This window comes from Bombus vosnesenskii, unplaced genomic scaffold, assembly GCF_011952255.1.
Source record: "Bombus vosnesenskii isolate JDL3184/JDL3185 unplaced genomic scaffold, Bvos_JDL3184-5_v1.1 scf7180000016272, whole genome shotgun sequence".
Classification (NCBI taxonomy): Eukaryota; Metazoa; Arthropoda; class Insecta; order Hymenoptera; family Apidae; genus Bombus; species Bombus vosnesenskii.
Window position 1 is genome coordinate 433,663 of NW_022884341.1, and position 21,807 is coordinate 455,469.

Consider the following 21,807-nt stretch of genomic DNA (forward strand, 5'->3'; position numbering starts at 1 on the left):
TTTTCCACCATAGAAAACTGTAGTACTTTCGACTCTACTCTTTATTTATAAAATAAAACCGGTGCTTGAATCTCCTTTCCTCTTCTTTATTTTCTATTCTTTTTCTATACATAAAAAAGTGGAAAAGAGTGGGAGTCCATAAGAAAGAAATTACAAAGAAAATTAATTCGTCTTCCTCGGTTAACAGGTTACTAGACAAATAAATAAATAACACGACATGAGATGATTCGCGATACTATCGTCTAGACTCGAATCGCCAATTTTCTCAGCGATTCGCGTTGTTTGATAGCCGATCGAAAGACTCGGCATTCGACCGTGGCGACGCAAGAGTCGCACGGTAAACCGGTCGTGCACCAGGATTTCGAAACGTCGAAGAAAGCTCGATTTAATCGAGATGTCGAGGTCCCTCCGCGGCCTTGCGCGTTACAGGCTGCGATAAACGAGGTGACTGGCCGAGCCGGCTGTTAGACTTTCTTTTTAAAATCCCACTGCCGCATTTTGAACCAGCGACGGACGGCAAATGGACCTTCCGACGAGAACCGATTTCCTGAGAACGAACCAAGAACGACGCGGAAATTTTCAGTGTGCAGCTTCAAACGTGGATCGCCATTGTTTCGTCTAAGCGATTGTCCCCTTTGAGCACACGATGCTGACAGAGGGGAGAGTAGAGAAAGGAGCAGGATTAATTATAACGGGCTTCTTTCCACGCGTAAAACCGCCTCGACGATCGATGCAAAATAAACGTCGCGGATTACGCCGCTGATGAAAGTCGAGAGAAACGAGCTCGATACAATATACTAGGAGACGATCTCGCGATACGTTGCTTAATTAATTGCCTTTCATCCTATTAGCGTAGAAATATATTAATATACCGTGGAATTATAGCAGTTCAGTAATTTCTGTAAAAACTTTAACGATCGACGGTATCGATGTTCTTTAACAACGAACACGGCTCAATCGGTGGTAGAATTGCATCGATCCTTTTAATTACGCTCCCTGTGAGCGATTGAAAATGCCGGATTATTTTTTCGGTATTTTTAGGTTTCAACCCTGAATTTTAACCCTGAATTTTCAACCCTTCGTGGTTACTCCGTACCGTGTACTCGAGAATATATTTAGATCGCAACCCCCCGACGTTACCTATTTCCGGAAGGCGCAACGGGCTTGCAGAAGATTACCCTGAATAATGCAAAGAAGCATAAATAGCGTAGATGCGCGGCTGAAAATAACTGGAAGTTCGCCCACTCGAATGATTTAGAAATTCCGACAACAATCGGGAGACCGAACGAAATTCTACGATTCGTACAAACATTGCGTAATTCGCGAAAAGAATGCCTCTATGCGTTCGAACCGAACGTTTCGAATTGCGAATTTAACAACAGAGTCGCATTGAATTTATCCACCCTATAAGACGAACTTAAATAAACGATTTACCCTGAACTTTATCCACTTTCGATGATAGACGAGCGCACGTGTCGCTAACCAAGGCAACTACGTTCCCAAAGACGAAGAGGATCTCGTTTAGAAATAGTTATTGCGCACAGTAAGAGTAAGAAGAGGTGCTCTGCAGCCATAAACTTAATACGCAGTCGCACAATAGTAATAAATACGGTATTTAGGGAACGGTTTGATACGCGTGACCGATGCATCGACGCAATTTACGAGAAAACGGTCGATCCTACGCGCGGCGTTCTTTTCTTCTTTGTTATTTAACGAGATTCCGGTCGAATCGTTGAGGACTCGATACTTTCGCGACTGGCATCGACCCAATCGATCGGCAGCGGCGAAGGGTTTTTATTTTTATCGGCGCCACCGATTCGCGTGGTGAGAAAAACCGCGCGTTGCAGTGTACAGAGGAAACTGCAGCGACGAGGAGCACGCGCGCCAGATATCGAGGCAGTGCACGTCCCGACGTGTCCTTGAAATTCCAAATTCGCCCGCCATAAGCGCGCGCTCGCACGATCATTATGCATATAAGCGATCTATGCAAATCGGACTGTCGAATCGCGGCAGAAAAGCGACGCGATCAACATATACCGCGTGATTTATCGCATGTGCATGCCTGTTTCGTGGCGATATAATGCATACAATAATATTACAAATATGTGTATATATATACATATATATACCCCACAAGATGACGAGTTATAGAAAAAGAATATTTCGAACGATGTAAAGATAGATGAAAGGAGAGCGAGATCAATATTTACCGTCTTCGTCTCGCTTAATTTCCAGACAAACGAGCCTGAAACCGTGATTACGTTGCAACGCAAATTTCCGTATCGATCCTGCGTCAAAAGGCACGAGGATTCGTTCAACCGGCGAGGCCGGGTGAGAACAAACTTGCATAAAAAGTGAAGGTGACCGGCGGTGATTCATAGGGGCTGATGCCCTCGTTGTCTGGCATTCGGTTTATAGAGGACGGAGGTGGAGCAAGAGGTGGAGGGTCCTTGCAACAGACTCGTCCAAGTGGCGCTCGCTCGACTCGGCCCGGCCCGGCCCGGCCCGGCCCGGTCCGGCCCGGTCTAACTCTTTGTTTTTCATGGGTTGAAACCACGCTCTAATCCGCTCTATCTATCGTATCTCGTAATCCTATCGAAACAAACTTTTTCTTGTCTAACATCGCGAGGTTCCAAGACTGCCCCAAATTTGTTCCAAGCGAAATAGAAACAAACGGTCGTGTTTTTACGGCAAGAATGGAACAACGAATGAAGCTATAACATGGAACCCTACGTTACGTGGATATGTACTCTGAACTTTCAAATATTTCGTAAGAAGTAATTCGCAAGTAAAAAGAGAATCGAGAGAAGTGAAGACGTATTACGACGTTCAGAATGGAGCATCGCTCGCGAAGCGTTCAGTGTCGCCGCGCGACGCAATCTAATCGCGCGTACGTCGTACGGCAAACGCTGCATGGTCTCGGTGCCGACGCGGCCAAAAGATCTGACGCGGTGCACCTACCAGCGCAGCGAGTGGGGGTGAGCACGACATGGCGCGGAGGGGAATGGTCGCGGCACTCTGACGCAGAACCGCCTGGCACTGTGTGCGGACCGGCCGGTAGTGGGGAGTGCACATAAACCGAGCATAAACCAGGCATAAACTTCCCCCCGGCGGGTGGACCTGTGCTCCTCCCCACCAAAAACCTCGTCACTACCACGGTCGAAGAGCAACGCCGGTAGACACGATCACGTACACACCGACACACGTGATCGCGTCAGCCTTCTCGCATCAAACTCGAAGCCAGACGACATTGGGGCCAAGACGGCAGTCACGAGTCGCGAGTCTCACGCAGCGTGTAGTCAGTTTGCAGGCCGACACCGTAGCGATCGGACGTGTGTTTCTGCGCGCAAGACGTATTGTGCTATCTCGTCTCAAGTAATTGGACGATTAGCAAGGGGCTGACACTAACACGTAGCTCCTTGTCACCTGCTCGCCAACAGTTCAAGTTCATCGTGTTCACCGCTAAGCAAGATCGGTCCATTGGTTTCGCGTTCTTTGTCCGAGATCTACGTACATTCACGCTTTCACGCGAAAACACGATCAGTGCTCTCGTTAGTTTCTCGACGTGTGCCTTTGTTTCTCCTTTCCATCGGCGAAAGAGAAGAAAATTAAACGATATACTGGATTTTGCCACATCGTAGACACGCTACGAACACATTTTGGTTCTCTCCGTATTTTTTAGTACTCTGCATCTCCGTTTTGTGTGATATAAATATACGACACGATTACCGTCCACTCTCGAGGGATTCGCTTGGATTTACCCGTGGAAGAGGGAAAACGGTTCGATCGCAAGCCGCGATAGCAGACGTTATTATGACGGTGATTCTCGTTACGTTGGTTCGACGAACGGGATACTTTACGCTCAGCCAGTGACTATCTCGGTGTTTCGCGGATAAACTTTACACGTTCGACCGTTTATCAATCGACGAGTGCAGCGCACCGTCCGTTTTCATCGATCTAGAGGAGGCAAAGTGGATCGCTGTACTGTCGTTCGATCGTGCTCGTCAGAATCTTTCAAAATTGGTGAGTACTCCAAACGACATATGTTACAAACTTTACACCGGTTTTTCCTGTCCGATCGCGCGTCCTTATCCCCGTTTCGTTCGACAACGACGCTTCCAAAGAACACAGGTGCGATCAGATCAAATCGACATCACGAATCCGTTGTTTTTCCCGAAACGGAAACGAATACTTATGATTACGCTCGAGACGGCCTTGTAATAATTTGTAGAATAGAACGTTATCTGCTGGCAACTTGTCACGCGCCAGGACTTTGTACTAAACCCGTTGGAAATAACTATCGCGAATACGTGCTTCGATCGAGTGCAACCGATTCCCAATTTCGAGAAACAGAATTGCCCTGCGAATAATTACCAATGATAAATCCTCGTTATTTCTGCCATATCGAAAGTGAACTTTCGACGCGTACGTGACAGGCGGGTGTTTTTCGAATCGATGGAAGCGGCAAAACCTACTCGCTCGTCGAATCGATCGAGAATCACGATTATCGATCCGAGCCTGTGATATTTGCCAAACGACCCTGAATGCTCGGAGACTCTGACCTTCAAAAGTAATTCGGTTGACGCAACGTCTGACTGCAATTCGCGGGCGCAATAAACTCGTGCACTCGTTGTTTTCGTTCCAATCAGCTTCGCGTATCTTATCGCGTTATCAACGCCTGAATCATTAGCTCGCTCTTTGAACATTGATCGTTGTATTCAACGCGAATAAGAAAATAGAAGAAAAGCGTTGCAAGGTTCTTTTGAAACGAAGGACAAGGGAGCATGGAATTATTTTACGATCGAGCATCGTGACGGACTAGGACGTTTCGATGGACGAGGCAACGAGCGGCGAGTGAAGCGAGGAAAGGCTGCGCTTACGAAAGTCTCGTGCAACGCGTGAGCAACGCGGCAGCGGTCGTTGCGTCATTCGTGACGAAGCGAGGAGGACTTTGATCCTTATCTCTCCTCAACACGGAGAATATAACGTACAACCGGACGGTATTGTCGCTGGTTTCCCAAACGAATTTTCGACGGCACGTATTCGCCGTGAAGATATTCTAACTCTATAGCGTGGAATTGAAAAAATGGATATTGCTACTAGCCGAACCGATTAAAAAAAGAGAAATAATTCAGGAAAATGTGGGAAAGTTGAAACGAACGAACAAAGTTGGAATAGTTTTGTAGATTTCTAGCGATTTCCAAAGGGGTCGTTGTCGCTTCGGAGAGCATTCGACCGATCAGGATCCTCGTTCGAAACGGGAACTGTTCAACCAGCCCCCATTCTCGATCGTGTTTTGCGCTCTGTATATCCCCCCATCCTCGATCGATTCCACTACTCTTCTCTCGCTACTACCGCCGCGCCGCCACCTTCTCACTATCGCAGGCGAAGTGGGCCACGGCCTAATTTGCAAAACTCTCAACCTCGTCGTAGCGTAAAGCGTGTGTGCAACAAGGCAACGAGCTTCGTGGACTTGAAGCGAAGGGCACGCACGTGTATGTACCAAGATACCAAGATACGCTGGCTGATTTCTGCTTGGTCAAACGCGAGCAATTTAAAAACGGTCACGAACATCGCGGGCAAGGGATGGCAGTGGCAACTAAAAGTGATTAGCGATAAAGCAACGAAAGTCCTGTTCGATCGTCGAAATTTTCCTGTTTGAAGGTCGTCCAAGTTATTCCGTAGATCATACAGCTAAAAGGATTGGAAATTTGACGCTGCACCGTTATCGGTGAATATCGACAATGCAGATTGTCAATGTTATCGCGAAGGTATTGATAAGTAGAGATTATCCCAGAATAGAAATTACAACGTATATTTGATTTCTAATGCGCGAACATATGTTTAAACTACAACTTTTGTTGCAACCGATCGCACGATTATCCATTAGAAATTAAAAATACTCGAAGGTGTACGTTACACCTTATTACACACACTTGCGTTATAAATAATCCTATCATCATCGGCAAACTTATTTATTAATAATTTATCTATCCGCTATTGTTTCGATCCTTCGAATTCATTTATCGCGAATCACGTTGCAAGGTGACGCAATCGAGCGGTATCCAGGGCTAATTATCATTCGTAGGTATACGTGGATTCGCGATTCGCCGTCCAAGGTTGTGCTTTGTGCTGCATCAAATATCCAAAGCATATCGCAATGGTGAAATATCGAATGATATCGACAAAGTCAGTCAGCAGGGACTTAGCGGATTCGCATTGTGTATGGTTCGTTATCTGAAACGGCCGATCTAGATTGTTTGGTGTCACATCAATCCGGATTAGCGGTATCTACCGTTCACGGAAATGCATGACGCGGAGGTATTATATTCGCGTGCATAGAGGTGCGCGGACGCAGTACCACAGTATGCACAGCCGGCTACGAATCGTCAAGAAGTATGTATGTATCTCCTTCTCGATACGGTTTCTTTGGTGTAGATACGTGTAGAGTTTGATATATTACATCTGTACTCTTGTGCTCGTGCGTGCGTGTGCTAAGTAGCGGCCGTCTCGGATATTGCGGATCGTGCATTGCGTCATCGGACGTTCATCGATCACATCGAGTTCGAAAGAAATTTTCATAACGTGCACTGTGATAACTATTTCTGAGTTTTACATCGGATTAAACGAGCAGATAATGATCATTTCGTTTCTGTACGCTTTCCTTGGTTCGCTCGTGAAATCTATAATACGGGACCGAAATAGAAAGAAGTTGTAAATTAAGTCATCGAGGACCGGCGTCGATCGATACGCAAAATTGAATTTCTTGTAACTCAAAGTAATAAGCGCCGACGGACGTTTTTACATATCAATTTTCGTTTTTATTTCGATGTTTAGAATCGATCTTCCGAACATCTTCAACTCGCTATATACTTTTTTTAGGCTGCCTACTTGTGACACTGATTCTACGACCTCGCTATATCACGTTCGTAGATACTATACGTTTCGCGTAATTATGAATCGTCGGGAACGCGTTCGCCGATTTCTAAAAAGGAACAGCAAGATCGTCGAGATGCTTGTGATCGAGCCTAATTGACCGATTGGCGTGATCGAGCTCGCGATTTATCAATCATATTAGGAAATATCAGGCTCCGTTGTTCCCGATGACCTTTTCGCGTTTCTGTTATGCAACGAAGGTGAATGGTCTAGCATAACACGGCGTGCACGTGTAGGAGTCACGTGGCGGGAGAGCACAACCGTAGAGAGAACAGCAACGATAGAGAGAGAAGCCGCGCACTAGGCTAGAACCGGCGCGCGCGAATTGCGCGAGCATTTCTATACTATGCACCGCGGCCAGTTGCATCACACACCGCGTGTTATTTCTTAAGCCGGTCTCGCATTGTTTATCAGTCGAAACGCCCACTCGGCCGCTCTCCTATCGCGTGCTTTCCCGTCCAGTTTGATCGGGATGCATCCATAAAATACATCGTCGATGATCCAAGCAACTTAGTACACGCAACGTATACTAACGAACGTCGTCTATTCGTCATTGGTATCCGTTCCACGTGTTCGTTACGTAACCGCACGCGCCGTTCGGTAGGGAAAACGTATTCGCGGACGGGCAACACGTTACCTCAGGTCACGTGTCGCCGGACGAGAAACGGCGATCAACCGACGATGCTCACGTGGAACGTGCAAAAATTCAGATAAGCCAAATAATTACGATACAATGACATGGCGTGATTACTCTTTGTACTTTGTCTCTCTGTCGTCGCGCTTGTTTTTATCGACATCACTGATTTCCCTATTGTTTGTACGCGTCCTGATAACGAAGGAAATTATCGTCGTGCGTGCTTGAAAAGGGCCACGGAATTATCACTGACGAAAATAGCCGCAATAGTGAGACCGAAGATTAAGCGTATCGTCAAAAGTAAAGTTGAATCAACAGTGAAATAATACGCGTTAGATCGATTGTACACATAGAACGTCTAGGAAATAATAGGACAATTGGATGATTTCATCCAGTGAATATAATATCACGAATAAGGAAGCCCGATTTCCGCTGCATGATTATTTAATAAATTCGAAGCAAACTCTATTCAGAAATAAATGAGTTGACTTATCGAATCGATCAACGTCTGCGCGCTAACTTTCAGTTCGTTGCTCGTTTATCTAATTATCGTATAATTTCTCAGACTTCTGTAAAATCACGTTGCGTATTCCTAACCTACTATTCGTCTTTAGATTACAGGATTACGCATACGTAACATCTGCAATTTTTTCCCGAAATGTGTTACGCGCGAGACGCGCGGTTTTGTGTAACCGTTTCGTTTAACTGTACCTAACGAAGTGCACGAAAATCGAACAGGATACGCGGAGTAACGTATCGGGGCGTGAACAATGATGAAAACACGAAGGAGCAAAAGACAGAAGAATGAGCAAGGAGAGGGGAAAAAGAGTGCCAACGCGTGTCGCGAGTTGCCTTTTTTCGTTTTTCAGTTGGCGGTCGCGTTATCGCGGACCAATTGCATAATAAGCGGGAAACGAAATCGGAGACCGGTTCGAAATGCCTGTGTCGGTCCGATAACGGTATCAACGGTCGGCTGTTACGTGAGCGCTGACCGCAATCGTAACACGCACAGCCGAGCCGTATCGAGTGGCTAGCATTGTGCACGTGCCTTTATGTACTGTACTTAAAGTTCGACGTACTCCGAGAACTATTTCAGGCCCGCGCGCGTTTCTATCCCCGCATTTTTGGAACGCTCGCTCTTCTCCTCCGTATCGTCGTTCCCCTTTGTGTTTCTTATTTAAATACCGCGGACCTATACGACCTTTTTAACCGCTAAAAATGTCTCGCGAAAAGAAATTTCTTGCAACCTTCGACGATATCGCTCGACCATCGTTTTCAAGCGAATAACGACAACCGTATAGCATATGCTAATCGATGACATAAGTATCCCGAGAGCAACTTCTAGTTGCTCTACTAGCGCCTTTATACGATCGTCCGGAGACTTCCGGTGTTATCTATTCAAGCAGATTCTTGGTCGATAAGCGAGACCGATTGAATGAAGGGATTTGAAACAGACCTACGCTCAAATATTACGTAACGATACCGTGGGTACGTGGTACGTGGTACGGAACGTGTCTACAACAGTAAATCGACTATATCTATTACGTTATCATTACGTTAGAGAGACTCCTCTCGGTAAAAAGAGCGGTGGAAGGAACGACATACGAGAAACGCGGCGGTCGACACGTCGTTGAACACGAGGAATTTGATAACCAGCGTGTCCAGTTTCAGGGTAATGGGACAGATAACGGTCGTGTCCTTAAGATGCTGATAAAAGAGCGAGGAACAAGGTTGTGGCGGGCTACCGAGGGAACTTGAAAATCCAAACGGATAGAGAATTTACGAACGAAGAGAAGTGAAAAGGATGGTTAGCAAAGAGGGCGTGTTATAGTCGGTATATTACGCGCATCGCCACTGCGGTACGGAAAACAACGTGCTTTGGTTGGCCGTTACGTAACTGTGCGTCATGTGGCCGAGTCGAGACGATTTGGAGCAACCAGAAGAAAAGGACGCGGTCACGCGGGAACAATGCGTGCCTCGAGGTTCCTCGAAGAACGATAGCCGTGTTTCGCACATCTCTACGTAAACCTTGGAGAAACAAAAACTTTCGAAATGTAAATTCGAGTTTGAATTTTCCCTTGCGCGATCGATTGTATAATCGTAACTTTTGCGTTATCGATCATCGGCTCGATCAATGATGCCGGATCAATACCGAATCATATTTTCGCGTTAGATCCACCGTACGATGCGTTCGTGAAATATCGTACGAATAAATTTCTACGAAGAGCCAGGACGATCGTTCGTGTCCGTTCATTGCAGTCGTACGCCGCGTTCCCTGAAAAGCTGGTGTCAGAAGAAAAACAAATAGCATTGCTAGTTGGCATCGGGTCAACGGATTCGTCCCTCGTCATTCGCAATTTACAATTTGACTGTATATACGAGATTATTAACGAAACCGAGTATACTAGCGCCATTAAAACGAGATTAAATTGGATCAGTTCCTTCCTCTTATGTTTTCCTCTGTCAACGAGAAGAAGATTTCCGCGCTACGCAACCAACGAAGCGAACCAGAAAAGCAACGAACTCGATGAATACGTATATCCGGCGAAGACAATGAGAAACTGGAAGAATGGCCAGAAATATTTCCATCGAGAAGAGTGGAATCGAATTTTCTCATATGCGAAGAAGCAAGCCATCGACAGCTTATATTTGCTCGAAAACGAAGCTGATGTTCGACGACCACGTGCGCCGCTTGGGACCATTGCGCAACTACTGTGACGATTCTACACGTGTAGATACGCGTGACGGCAAAACCCGTGTCTCCGACACGCATAATTTTTCCTCCGCTTCAGAAGAATTAGTCAGATACTCGTGATTGCAGAGTAACCGGCTTCTCATTTGTTACCAGAAGGTATAGGCCAGATAAGTCGCCTGTATCCATTCCACAAGAATTTTGTTCCGAAATCGACGAGAACGTACCGGACAAGATCGTTCTCGTGTTTTCCTCGTAGAAGAATGCAAACAACTAATTGATAAAACACTTAACGATATTATCTTCCCAACCGCGCTCTATTCCTCTCTATTTATAGCGTTATCAACGCAGCGGTCGAATAGTACCGAGTGTGGAACTCGATAATCCTGAATGACTGGTAAAACACGACGCGCTGTCTTATATATCCATTTTATGTTCATCGATCAAAAATAAAATATCCGCAAATCAAGAAAAAGATAAACAGGAAATTATACAACTGCGTCGTAAGATCATTCATCGCAACCGCGGCCGGTTGACCAAGTCATTGCGAGTTATTAATAGCGTGGCGGCAAACAGCGCGCTTTGTACGATATTTATGAATTTTCCATCGAGTCGAATTACTTTTCAGATCAAATCGAATTCATAACGGAAACCCTTTCCCCCGTTCGTAATATTTCCTCGTAAAAAAACGCGCGTATACGAGTCGTACGTGCATCAGTGTTTGTCCGTACGTACATGTATACTTGTCCACGTAGTGTGTTCGTTTAAATTGCGTTACTAGTTACTGAGCTAGTGTCGCATCGCGCAACAGACCGGTACGAGTCGATCGATGCACGTGACATACGCAGATCGATCCAATTACGATTCATAATTCAAGAATCGAGCCGTGAATTCAGCGTGTAATTTTTGCTGTGCAGCACACGAGTGATTCACGCGTGTTCACCAATACTATTAAGCAGAAGGTGAAACGTGACTCGCGCAACACGCGCAACACGTGTGCATCGCTTATGTCGCGTGGTTCGTTAGTTGCGCTGCGTCGCCTGGATTGTGCGTCGCTCGAATAGACTCGAGAATTTTTTCGTTACGATAGTTCGAGACGTATCGCATGTTCGTGGCTGTACTGTATACGATAGATTATTGGGACATTTGATACACGCGAAAGGCACGTCCGCGTTGTCTATAACGGAACAATTTTGTCGTTCTGGAGCGTCACGGAAACGTTACTACTGTTCTGAGGAAACGTGATTACTGGGAAACGTGGGCTGCGGGAAGGGGCAATAACGTTCAACGCGACTCACGCCGGTCGGATCAATTCCAACGCTTGCCCAATACTACGTAATTATTTCGTGTGTGCGTAACGCGCGCCAAGGGTTCGCTATTATTATCTCCATGGAGAAATATTGACCCCGAACATAGAACGAAAGCTACCCACACAATCCTAGCGTCCATCGATACGACCATAGCGTTATAAGACGTTTGCGCAACCGAATATGTACGAGGTTCGCTACGTTCGCCTTCTCGCGTTTATAATTACCGTGCACCCAGTATTGCGCGCGACTTTTCCCATTTTTATCGTTCGTTTCGAGGGAAATTGTGTTCCCGCGATCGTTAACGTTGCAAAATTATCCCAATCGCGGTTCTACGACCGTTCAATAATTTCACGTTCGGAACACAAGTCTCCCCCTCTATTATCCTCTAGCTCTAGCTCTAACGAATCGTTCGCCAGCGTTTACGAGGGGCCGTAAAGTTTTAGGGCGGGCAGCGTGCCGCGCGTGTTCGTTACTCCCGATAAATTTTCCAGTTTCACGAGAAAGGGGCGACAACCTCGTCCCTCTGTGCTACGTTCCTGGTATGTGCGCGCACGTGCGTGCGCGTTCGCTTGTATTTCCATACACAGGACCGCGTCACGTCACGCGTACGCCAGCTCCTCGGGCTCCCGTTAGTGCACGCTAATATACACATAAAGAAACATGTAATGGCTAAATATGACTCACCGAGAACGTGTCGTATATCCGAGCCGAGTGATTCGGTTCCTCGAAGTATGTATATATCCAGAGGCAAAGCAGAGATAGTCGATTACTGCTAATCCAAACGGAGAAGAAATTTCTTTCCTCGCCTGTAATGAATCAAAATTAAGTACCAATTTACAGTGTTTCACTTTGATGAGACTGTAAATGACTTATATGGTGAGACTTTCGTTACAGAACATAGTGGGTCGGTCATGCGGCGGAATCGAGCGAAATTAAAAAGATACACGAGACGGAAGTGCACGTGAACTCGGTTTCGAAACACCGAAATAACGCGTTCCGTGGACTCGTGTTACGTAGACGGAAAATTCGGTGATTCGATGGAAGCTATTTGTAATCGCTTCAGGAAATTGTACGTATATCGGTAGGAAGAACACTTAAGTTGGCGTCCACCGCGCCTACGTGCATTTCGTCACGACAGAAATCTTATGTGGACGATGTTTTCTATTCTAACAAAAATCGTCGAATCGATAGAACTAGCTGCGACGATGTGAGTCACGCGAGCTCGCGTATACGTAACTTCGCGAGTGAAATTCCAGGTGATTGCTCAATTTCGAGCGGGCTTCGTGTCTCGTTTATACACCTCTTGGCGTTGCAACGAAAATTAAATGCCCATTTACCCAACTAGATACCCTGTCGTTTTGAATCCCCTTACTTATAGTTATATTCGTATATTGATTCCATTAATTGTGAATGAAAATCAAGCGACAGATCTGACGAACTTGATAAGAATATCGTACTGTTGAATATTCTTATTAGAAATAATCGATTTGAGTATATAGCACGGAGCATTTTCTAGCAACTATACTATTCTATGTTACGAGTCGATCGTCATGGTTTCTAAAAGAATGCATATTCTCTACTCAAGTCTAATTATCTAATCTGTGGTCGAATAAACGATTACTAATTTTTCGGGGATCATTTCCTGTTCCTTGTTTCTACGAGTAATATCTACTTATTATTAGTATCTGAATACAGTGGGAAATAATATCATATCACGGCACGTATATCCTGTTATGAATTAACGAGAAAATTGAGTTTTTGGAAGATATTAACATTCAGGGAATTATACTGCGGAGGAGCATTCAGTAACAAGAACTCCGACAATAATAAGAAAATCATTACATAGGCATAAATAAGAATTCTGAGAACGGCAGGTTTAAGTGGAACGAAGTTGAACTACAAAGTTGCCGATGTGAAAATGTAACGTGATACGCGCGAACCATAGACGACCGACTTATACGCGACCGCTATAGCGTATCGAGGTCTCTACGCGTCTTCCTTTTAAATCCTTGTCACTGCCTTCTAGCGAGGAACGATGAAAGATCGTGCACAGATGGTAACGCAAAAATTGTAATTTCCTGCATGATGAAACGTCGATATTGGTCGTCTGTTTCCCAGAAGTGTCGAGTGGTGCAGTCTCTAACTAACCGTGACGCAGTCTGCACGGAGGTAACTTAAGGCAGAAGATACATAATCGATAGATGGAAGGACGCATGACAGATTGTAAAATTGCGTCTGTGCGAGGTCATGAAGGCACGTTTCTCGGCCAGAAGTACGTGATTAGAAGAGATCCACGTATACGTTGACATATTTACCGGGATAGTGAGGGGCTTCCACGATATAAGCGGCTGACATTCACTTCTAACAAGCGCGTATAGCACGTGGATAGAGGAAACGCACGCGTACACGATGCAACGAGACCCTTACGTAACTCTCTGCCGCGTGCTTCAACAGTTAATTCACAAGCTTACCGTTTCGGTTACTCTTACTCTTTTCTAAGCGCACGAACATGCCATCTCGCTTCCTCCCGTTGCATCACGAGTTCGTTACCCTAATCTACTCGAGACGCGTATTCTGTTTCCCATTAGGGTTAAACCAATACGGAGTATTAATTATAGCCCCTTAAAAGATTAATTACGCGAGAGAATAAATATGTATAAACCGATACAATGACCAATGAGCATTTTCAGAAAATGGCTAAAGAGATCTCCCGTTTTTCTTAAATTGTTTCGCGAGAGCTATGGCGCTTTTAGACATGTTATGCGCTATGACGTGTTAAGACATGAAGTATAAAGGAAAGAAATTCTTCTAGTTGATAGGTGGATGGAAAGATGTAAGAAAGCTTAAAAAACGGTGGAAACGTGAATAATTGAAAAAAGCACGATGATACCTACCTATTTATAGCCATGCTTGACAGAAGACAGTGCCAGAGGAAGTGTATGCTGGTTTATTCCTTCTCCACGCAATAAACACACACACCATAAATTAAATTTCATTCGAGGCGTTTCCCGTACACGAAATATAAACATCTCGAACAATTATTCGAGTACAGAATGTCTTTCTTCGAATCTTTTTATCGGAAAGTCGCTATGGTACGCTCAATGTTAGAAATGACGCGTCTTCGATTATCGAAATTTGCCCGCGTATCCCGATCTTGAAATTTCGATTATCGAAAGATACGTGCGCTGACGTAGCTGCGCGTTACATGGAACGCTTTGAGCGGGAGATTTCAAGTCGTTTGTTTCTTTTGGAAATAAACTAATTCGTTAATTCCAAACACAAATGTTTAAACTTATATTGGAATGTAAATATTCAAAACGTAATTCGTACGGGAAATAAAATCTAACCTTATTTTCTCATGGAATGACATTGATGCGTGTTCTCGTAAGACATAATCGTTCAAGGAAGGAGACGTATTTCCGTTTAACTGAAGCACGCAAGCGCCTATTTACGTAGTTGTAAAAGCCAAACATCGTTTTCGTAGTATAAATACCGAAGGTTGGGTAAATAAGTATTTCCACGATGCAACCCGTAAACGGCCGATGGCACGTGGCAAGTATCGCACAGCCACACGTGCTTCCTTACATAACTATCACTTGAATTAATACTCACACGTTTTCCAACGATAGACACGACACGAAAATAACGTTCGATCATCCCAAAAACAAATTATTTTTAATTGCTCCGAGTTGTATGTAGATCATTGTATAAATAGGTGGCTATAAAAGTTCGATAATTGAATAGACTCGATCGCTGTTCGTAGGTCATGCATTATCGCGGAAGACAGTTTTATTTTCCTCCCGATAGATTACACCAAGTTATTAAATCAAATGTTATCATTTTCCGACATTTATCGCGTCCAATTAACACGTTATGAGAATCGGTAGCGTAATACTCGAGCACATGATGACCGATCTGCGGAAATGATCGCGCGAGCACTTACATAATTGTGCCGCATGCCCGGGGCGAAGCTCAAGCGTATGTCATCGTTACATCTCGAGCGTTCTAATATCGTAAACATTGCGCGAACTTCGCCATTCGTCGCGACAATGGTGCGACCGAAGGGGACTCGCGTATCGTCGCGTCAAGTATTTTCCTACATACCATATCTTAGAAATGATTAAAGATAAATTACATTCGAATTTCTTTCGGGCCTAGAAAATTCAAGCGCGCCATTAAAATAAGAAATAACATGTATGAATAAAATGAAAATACAAATACCGATTCCATATTACGTGCTCGAAATAACAAATCGTTTGACTAAAATCGAATCACTATGCACCGACAAACGCGATCGTTTCGTTTTGATAGTTGAAAACTAATTTCGAAAAAGGGGCGACAAATTTCTATTGGTCGACTGGCAACGGTGGCGGGTTCGTTGACATCTTCGACCTTGGGGAATAGCCCGACCTTACCCAAGGCTATTTTGCGACTTGTACTCGGCGTTGCCCGGACCGGTATTGTTGGCAGTACGTGCACGTCCCTCGATCTCTCGGAATTCTTCACCTTTGTCCGCTCCGTACTCTCTCGTATAACGGTCACGGAACTTTACGAGAGGAGATACTCTCCCTGTTGTTGAGCATGATCTGCTGTCGCCACACCCACGCCTGCTCAACAGAACGATCGTCCTCGAGGGCCCAAAATAAGCGGCGTATCTGCTGCACGCTGCTGGCATCGGGAATCGCTATACAAACGATTTAACGCGCTCACCGTACAAACACGGCGTTAAGGCAATGATCTTCGATGCACGCTCACGGAATACAAATGGTTTCTTGATGTATACAGAGTATGCACCTTAAACGTACACTTAACGGCGCGTGACTATGCTACTTGGCAACCGTTCTCTCACCTCCGGAATTTTTCTCTAGTATTTGCTTTCGTAGATAAGAAATACTGTAACGAGCTGCAGTATACATATGTATAACACATTTGCTTTGTATTAGGTTAACTTTGTCAACAGTACGGTATTACAGTAAAGTTTCGAGTTAATTATGCTTTATTCAAATTGTTCGCTACACTAATTAGACTAAATAAGGATAAGTTACGTTCGTTCCCCAGGCGCGTGATGCAGGTGATTAGCTAGATGAATGAACAATCGTTCCAAGAAATTGCAATTATCATCGAAGCGCTGTTTCCAGTTGTTTCAAATGTGACAATCGATTTTCATAAGTGTGCGTCATCGAATTAACCAGCAGTTTGATTACAATTCTAACATGCAGTCTGTTACAATTATTACGCGCTATGTCACGGGAAAGGAATGATCACATTGAGTCACATCGCGAATCGCGGTCGATCGAATTGAAGTCTCTGCGATTCGAATCCGGAAAGGCAGGCCGCGTACGATCGGTATGGATCGTAATCTGAAACACCGTGTGTAATCAACGATCACGACAAAAAGTGACGGCATAGGAGGTCGGCTATCTCGGAGGTAGAAATCTCTCGACATTGTTTTTCTTCTTCCTGATTCCGTATCGCGCGACCTTCTTTCGTAATGTCCGTCACTCGACTGTTGCGTGACAGTACCGCACAAGGACTACAACATTTCGTACGTGGCTAGGATCGCAAATGCGTTCGCTACACCACGGATTTGCGTCACTTTGGATTAATAAACGTTTCACTGAAAAGCTGGAAGGACCTTGCGTCCGAAAGAGGCGAACATCGCGTTCGAATAACACTGTTACGACGTATTTACTATTTTTCTAGTATTTACGAGTGACGAGCGTCGAATACGAGAAACGCCGAATCACGACAAACAAACAATTGTTAAATGTAAATATACTCGCATTCTGATCTATTTGTATCTTACGTGACTAGGTTGCCTTGTCACTAAGCTGCGCTTTTCGTCATCGCGATCGTTTGGCACGCAGCGCTACATCACCGCCGTTAATAAACTCGTCCCCTGTGTTGACTCGGGAATCGTTCTCCTTGCTATCTGACACTTTAACCACCGACGTAATATACGATCTTATTAATTCTGCCGGATTAGTTCGCACGCGTTCGACGCCAAACTGTATTCATATTGTTGCAAACGCATCGTCTCTATCCCGACCTGTCTTATCTAATTCGCAACTTGTTTTTCCTTCGCAGATGTACTAAGAAGACAAATTATGGTGGCAGAAATTGTCGCCCGCCAGAGTGGATCGCCTATCAATGGTGAGACCGCGTGTTTGAACAGCAATATGCCGGCCACCCACACAATGGCGCACGCCGGTCACGGTGTTCATGGTGGACACGATGCCCATGGACCGTTGCCTCCGTTGACGCATCCGGCACACCATGGTGCTCCATTGACTCTGCAACAGCAACAGCAACACCAGCATCAACCGCAGCACCAGCCACCGCCGCCGCAGCAGCAACCTCCGCAACATCATCACCATCATCAGCCGCAGCAGCAACAGACACAGCAGCAGCAGCCGCCGCACCATCACCACGACGCCCAACAGGTGACACACCCAGAAAATTTCCCTCCGAACTTCGACATCAGAAAAGAGCTATTTTCCCAGCGCAAGCAACGGGAGTTCATTCCGGACAACAAGAAGGACGACAGCTACTGGGACCGCAGGAGACGCAACAACGAGGCAGCCAAACGGTCCCGAGAGAAAAGGCGTTTCAACGACATGGTACTCGAGCAACGAGTCATGGAGCTGAGCAAGGAAAACCACATCCTGAAGGCGCAACTCGAGGCGATCAGGGATAAGTTCGGTATATGCGGTGAGTCTGTGATCAGCACGGAACACGTGCTCGCGGCTCTACCCGCTGACCCGCCCATCGTCAAAAGGGCGAAACTGCCAGCCTCGGCGGCTCTCCTCTACGCAAGAACACCAAGTCCTGTGCATACTTCGGTGATCCATCAACCAGTCAGCGGTGCACGATCGCCCAGGTCACCCGCGCAGCTGTACGTTCCCGAAACAACCTCGTACCCTGAGACGGAAAGTTTTCAATATCCTTATCCTCATCCGGCGATGCATCTCGACACGACCAGCGCTCTAAACCTATCTCGTGGTCGTCGCGCTCAATCGCCGTTTGAATTATCATCCGGCAGCGGAGACGAAGGTCCGCAATTGGTGGTCAGCTCGCAGAATCCAGCGGCTAACAACAGTCTACCCCACAAGCTGAGGCACAAGTCGCGTATCGGCGACAAGGACGCGGCCAGCGCGTTACTCGCGCTTCAGGGTATCAAACAAGAACCGGGACCCAGAGCGTCACCACCATGGGACAACGAAGGTTCCAGCGACGAGCGTGACTCGGGCATTTCCTTGGGCGCCGAATGGACCGGCCCCAGCGTGTCTACCGTTCCTGAGAGCGAGAGGGAAGTGAAATCGAGGCTGGACCGTCTCGCCTCCGAAGTTGCCTCCCTTCAGTCGATACTCCGTATCGGCAAGCCGACGGAGAGCAGTCTGGTCACGGGACACGCGTTACCCGCAAACGCCACAGTCAATGGGCCGTGAAAGAGATCGTCGTATCCTCTTGGTGGCTTTTTCGCAGCGGGCGAGCCAACTGTCCAACGCGTTGCTCCTCGAGTTGTACCAGGTTAAGTGCGACGGTGATCAACACGACGGCAATTCCTCATATCGCATCGAACACGGGGGAGACAAGAAATAGAAAGTACTCTTCGATCGCTGGTTACACGCGCACGAACGCTTCAACGAGTGTAGCGATTGTTGTTAGTTGGTAGAAGGAAATAGCGATCAGACGATCGTCGCTTGATCTCGTTCTTTCGTCGTAAATTGAAGAGCGAGTAAAGAACGACAGAGAAGGTTGGTAAGGAATGTAGAGAAGTGTACATTCTTGGAACAACCACTACCGGTTTTGCATTCGCGTGTACTTCGGTATCGACCAATATCGCGTGAAACAAATCGCATGCTGTTTTTCATCGATCAGATAACGATTACAGATCGACTAGACGAAGCGTATAAAAAGGACGGTATAGCTGTTTTATTCGGGAGTCGAAAATTATTCGATTTTAGTCGGCGGAATGCGAGGATCAGTCGAATCAACTGTCGGGTGCGCTTTTCTGCTTTCGAGTTGCCCCGTTTGCCAAAATGGGACTCCATCCAATGTCCCGCGGTATCGTAACGACGAGTTAGACGATAAGAAAGATGCGACATCCTAGACTATAAGTAATTTATACTGTAAGACTTTCTTAGAATACTTTTGTTTAATTATTATTATCATTGTTGTCATTAGCAAGTTCATTTGCTGATTCGAAAAGTGCAACGGCTAATCGAGCCGACCGTTTTATTTGCTACTGTGCGCCAAACTCGAGCAACGATTCGAATAATTTGGATATTCGATATTCGATTCGTATCATATACTTGACGGCAGAGAAACGATCTCGGTAATACGAAGACCTTCAGATTCGTTTGTATTTATCCTTGCTGAATAAAAATTCCTAGTATGTTATATATATACGTGTGTGTGTGTGTGTGTGTGTGTATATATATATATATATATATATATATATATATATATATATATATATATATATATATATATATATATACACACGTATCTCGTGATAAAATGTAAAATTATTAGCAAACGACTTCGAAAATCTTCCGATTAACGAGAATCGAATTTCTTTCCGTGAAAACTACGAATTTATTTCCCGATTAATAAATTGGTCGCGCAACCGGCTATCTCACTACCGCCAGTTATCCTTAACGATTTAAGCCTCCACTCCCCTGCATCGTTATCGAGCAAAGTAATAACATCCTTGTATTATCGATTCACGATCTCTTCTCTTTCCCAAAAACCGTTCATCGTGTTCGCGTCGACCCATGTTTGCGCGGCGCAACATTGGCCCGAATCCGTGGCAAATTTCTAGGAGGAAAGCAAAGTGTTTATTGGTGTTCGAACGTGTGGCTTCGATTCCAGGTTTATTTGTCTCTGTCTGACGATTCTTCTGTCGTCCTCGTTCAAATCTCGCACCAACACGTTGCTTAATGTCTTCTCCTTGAAATTCAACCTTGCCAGTCGATACGCAAATAACGCCAATTCCCATCCCGTGCAAGTCAATTGCGCCTCGAAAACATCGATCGCTTTTCCAGTGCATAGCAGAGAACCTTCATCCTTTTACCGATCGCGTTACCTCGTCAACGTTCTTTTTTTTTTCCTTTATTTTGCATCTTGTCTAAAATCATCTCCTGTCTTCTTCTTCCTTCTTCCTCTTCTTTTTCTTTATAAATATACATTCGTTATTAGCGATTAACGTGACCATATATGTATATATGTACGTATAAACGAGCAGGAGTGCGTGTGTACGTTCCAGATTTGTTTTCTATTCGCTGGTACTTCGTGCAATCGTTAAAAGCAATTTGCACGAGAAGCGAAAGTCGAGCAGAAAACAAGACGCCAACTGGTTGTTTTACGAGTCTTTTTTCCTTATCATTTTTTTTCTTTTTTTTTCTCTTTTTTCCTCTAATCGAAGGAACGATGGATCACGGGATTTATCATGTACCGGGAATCACGCGGTATTCAAAGTATTAAGCGAGCCTATAGGTGTTACGTAATGTATACATAGTGCACATATGCAAGGAATATACATATATACATATACATATGATATATACATATATTTTTTTTCTTCAAATTAACGTATTTTTCGATATCGTGAGAGTATAAGACGAATGGTCTCTGTGTGTGTCTGTGCGCGCGCATCTATACGTATGCGCGCAACGCTTTGGTGTTACACGTAAAGAAAGAGCGTAACACGATTCTTTATTTGATCTATTACTGCACCGAAGAAATCGTGTCCGCCGGAAAGAAGAGGAAGCTGTAGAGAATGCACGCTAATCGGAGGAACTTTTCTTTTCGAAATTTCTAGCGAACGCCGGTAGCGTCGATCGAACGCGTCATTCATCGTTACGATTCGAACGACGATGAAACTCAAAGCGATAGAGTGACTCAACGATGGCAACCGATTCGTTGTCCCGATGTTTCCGTTACTATTTATTAAAGGCAAAGAGAGGAAGATTATTCTCGAATCGTTCGATCCACTCGTTCGTTGACGCCTCCCGCTGTACGTCAGTATGATAAGCCACCAAACGTTAATCTGAAGCTACTACATTTTTAGAAAAAACGAACCTTTATTTATCATGAATCGTCTGCTTATACGCCACGTGAGCCACGTGAAAAATTAGTATTTCGACCAGAGGAAGATAAATGTAGCATTAAGAATATAAAGAATCTAAATGAAGAACGCGATACATAATTTCTGGTGTTTCTCTGTCGAA

At 45.2% G+C, this 21,807-nt stretch overlaps 1 protein-coding gene across 4 annotated transcripts; it reads left to right on the forward strand.

Annotated features, from left to right (window-relative positions):
- Positions 1-3,223: 3,223 nt before the first annotated feature.
- LOC117242226 (velvet complex subunit B-like) lies at positions 3,224-19,980 on the forward strand. Of its 4 annotated transcripts, XM_033508722.1 has the most exons (3): positions 3,224-4,023; positions 17,660-18,015; positions 18,076-19,980. In XM_033508722.1, the coding sequence occupies exons 2-3, from the start codon at positions 17,680-17,682 to the stop codon at positions 19,018-19,020; spliced, it is 1,281 nt and encodes a 426-aa protein (XP_033364613.1). In that variant the 5' UTR covers positions 3,224-4,023; positions 17,660-17,679; the 3' UTR covers positions 19,021-19,980. The 4 variants fall into 4 exon arrangements, with proteins under 4 accessions (XP_033364613.1, XP_033364610.1, XP_033364612.1 ...); XM_033508719.1 differs by having other exon boundaries at positions 3,225-4,023; positions 17,660-19,980; XM_033508721.1 differs by lacking the exon at positions 3,224-4,023 and adding an exon at positions 6,373-6,396 and having other exon boundaries at positions 17,660-19,980.
- Positions 19,981-21,807: the final 1,827 nt, after the last annotated feature.

Excerpts from the sequence above, each read along its gene's own strand:
- LOC117242226 (XM_033508719.1), top strand. The coding sequence starts at position 17,680 with ATGGTGGCAGAAATTGTCGCCCGCCAGAGTGGATCGCCTATCAATGGT.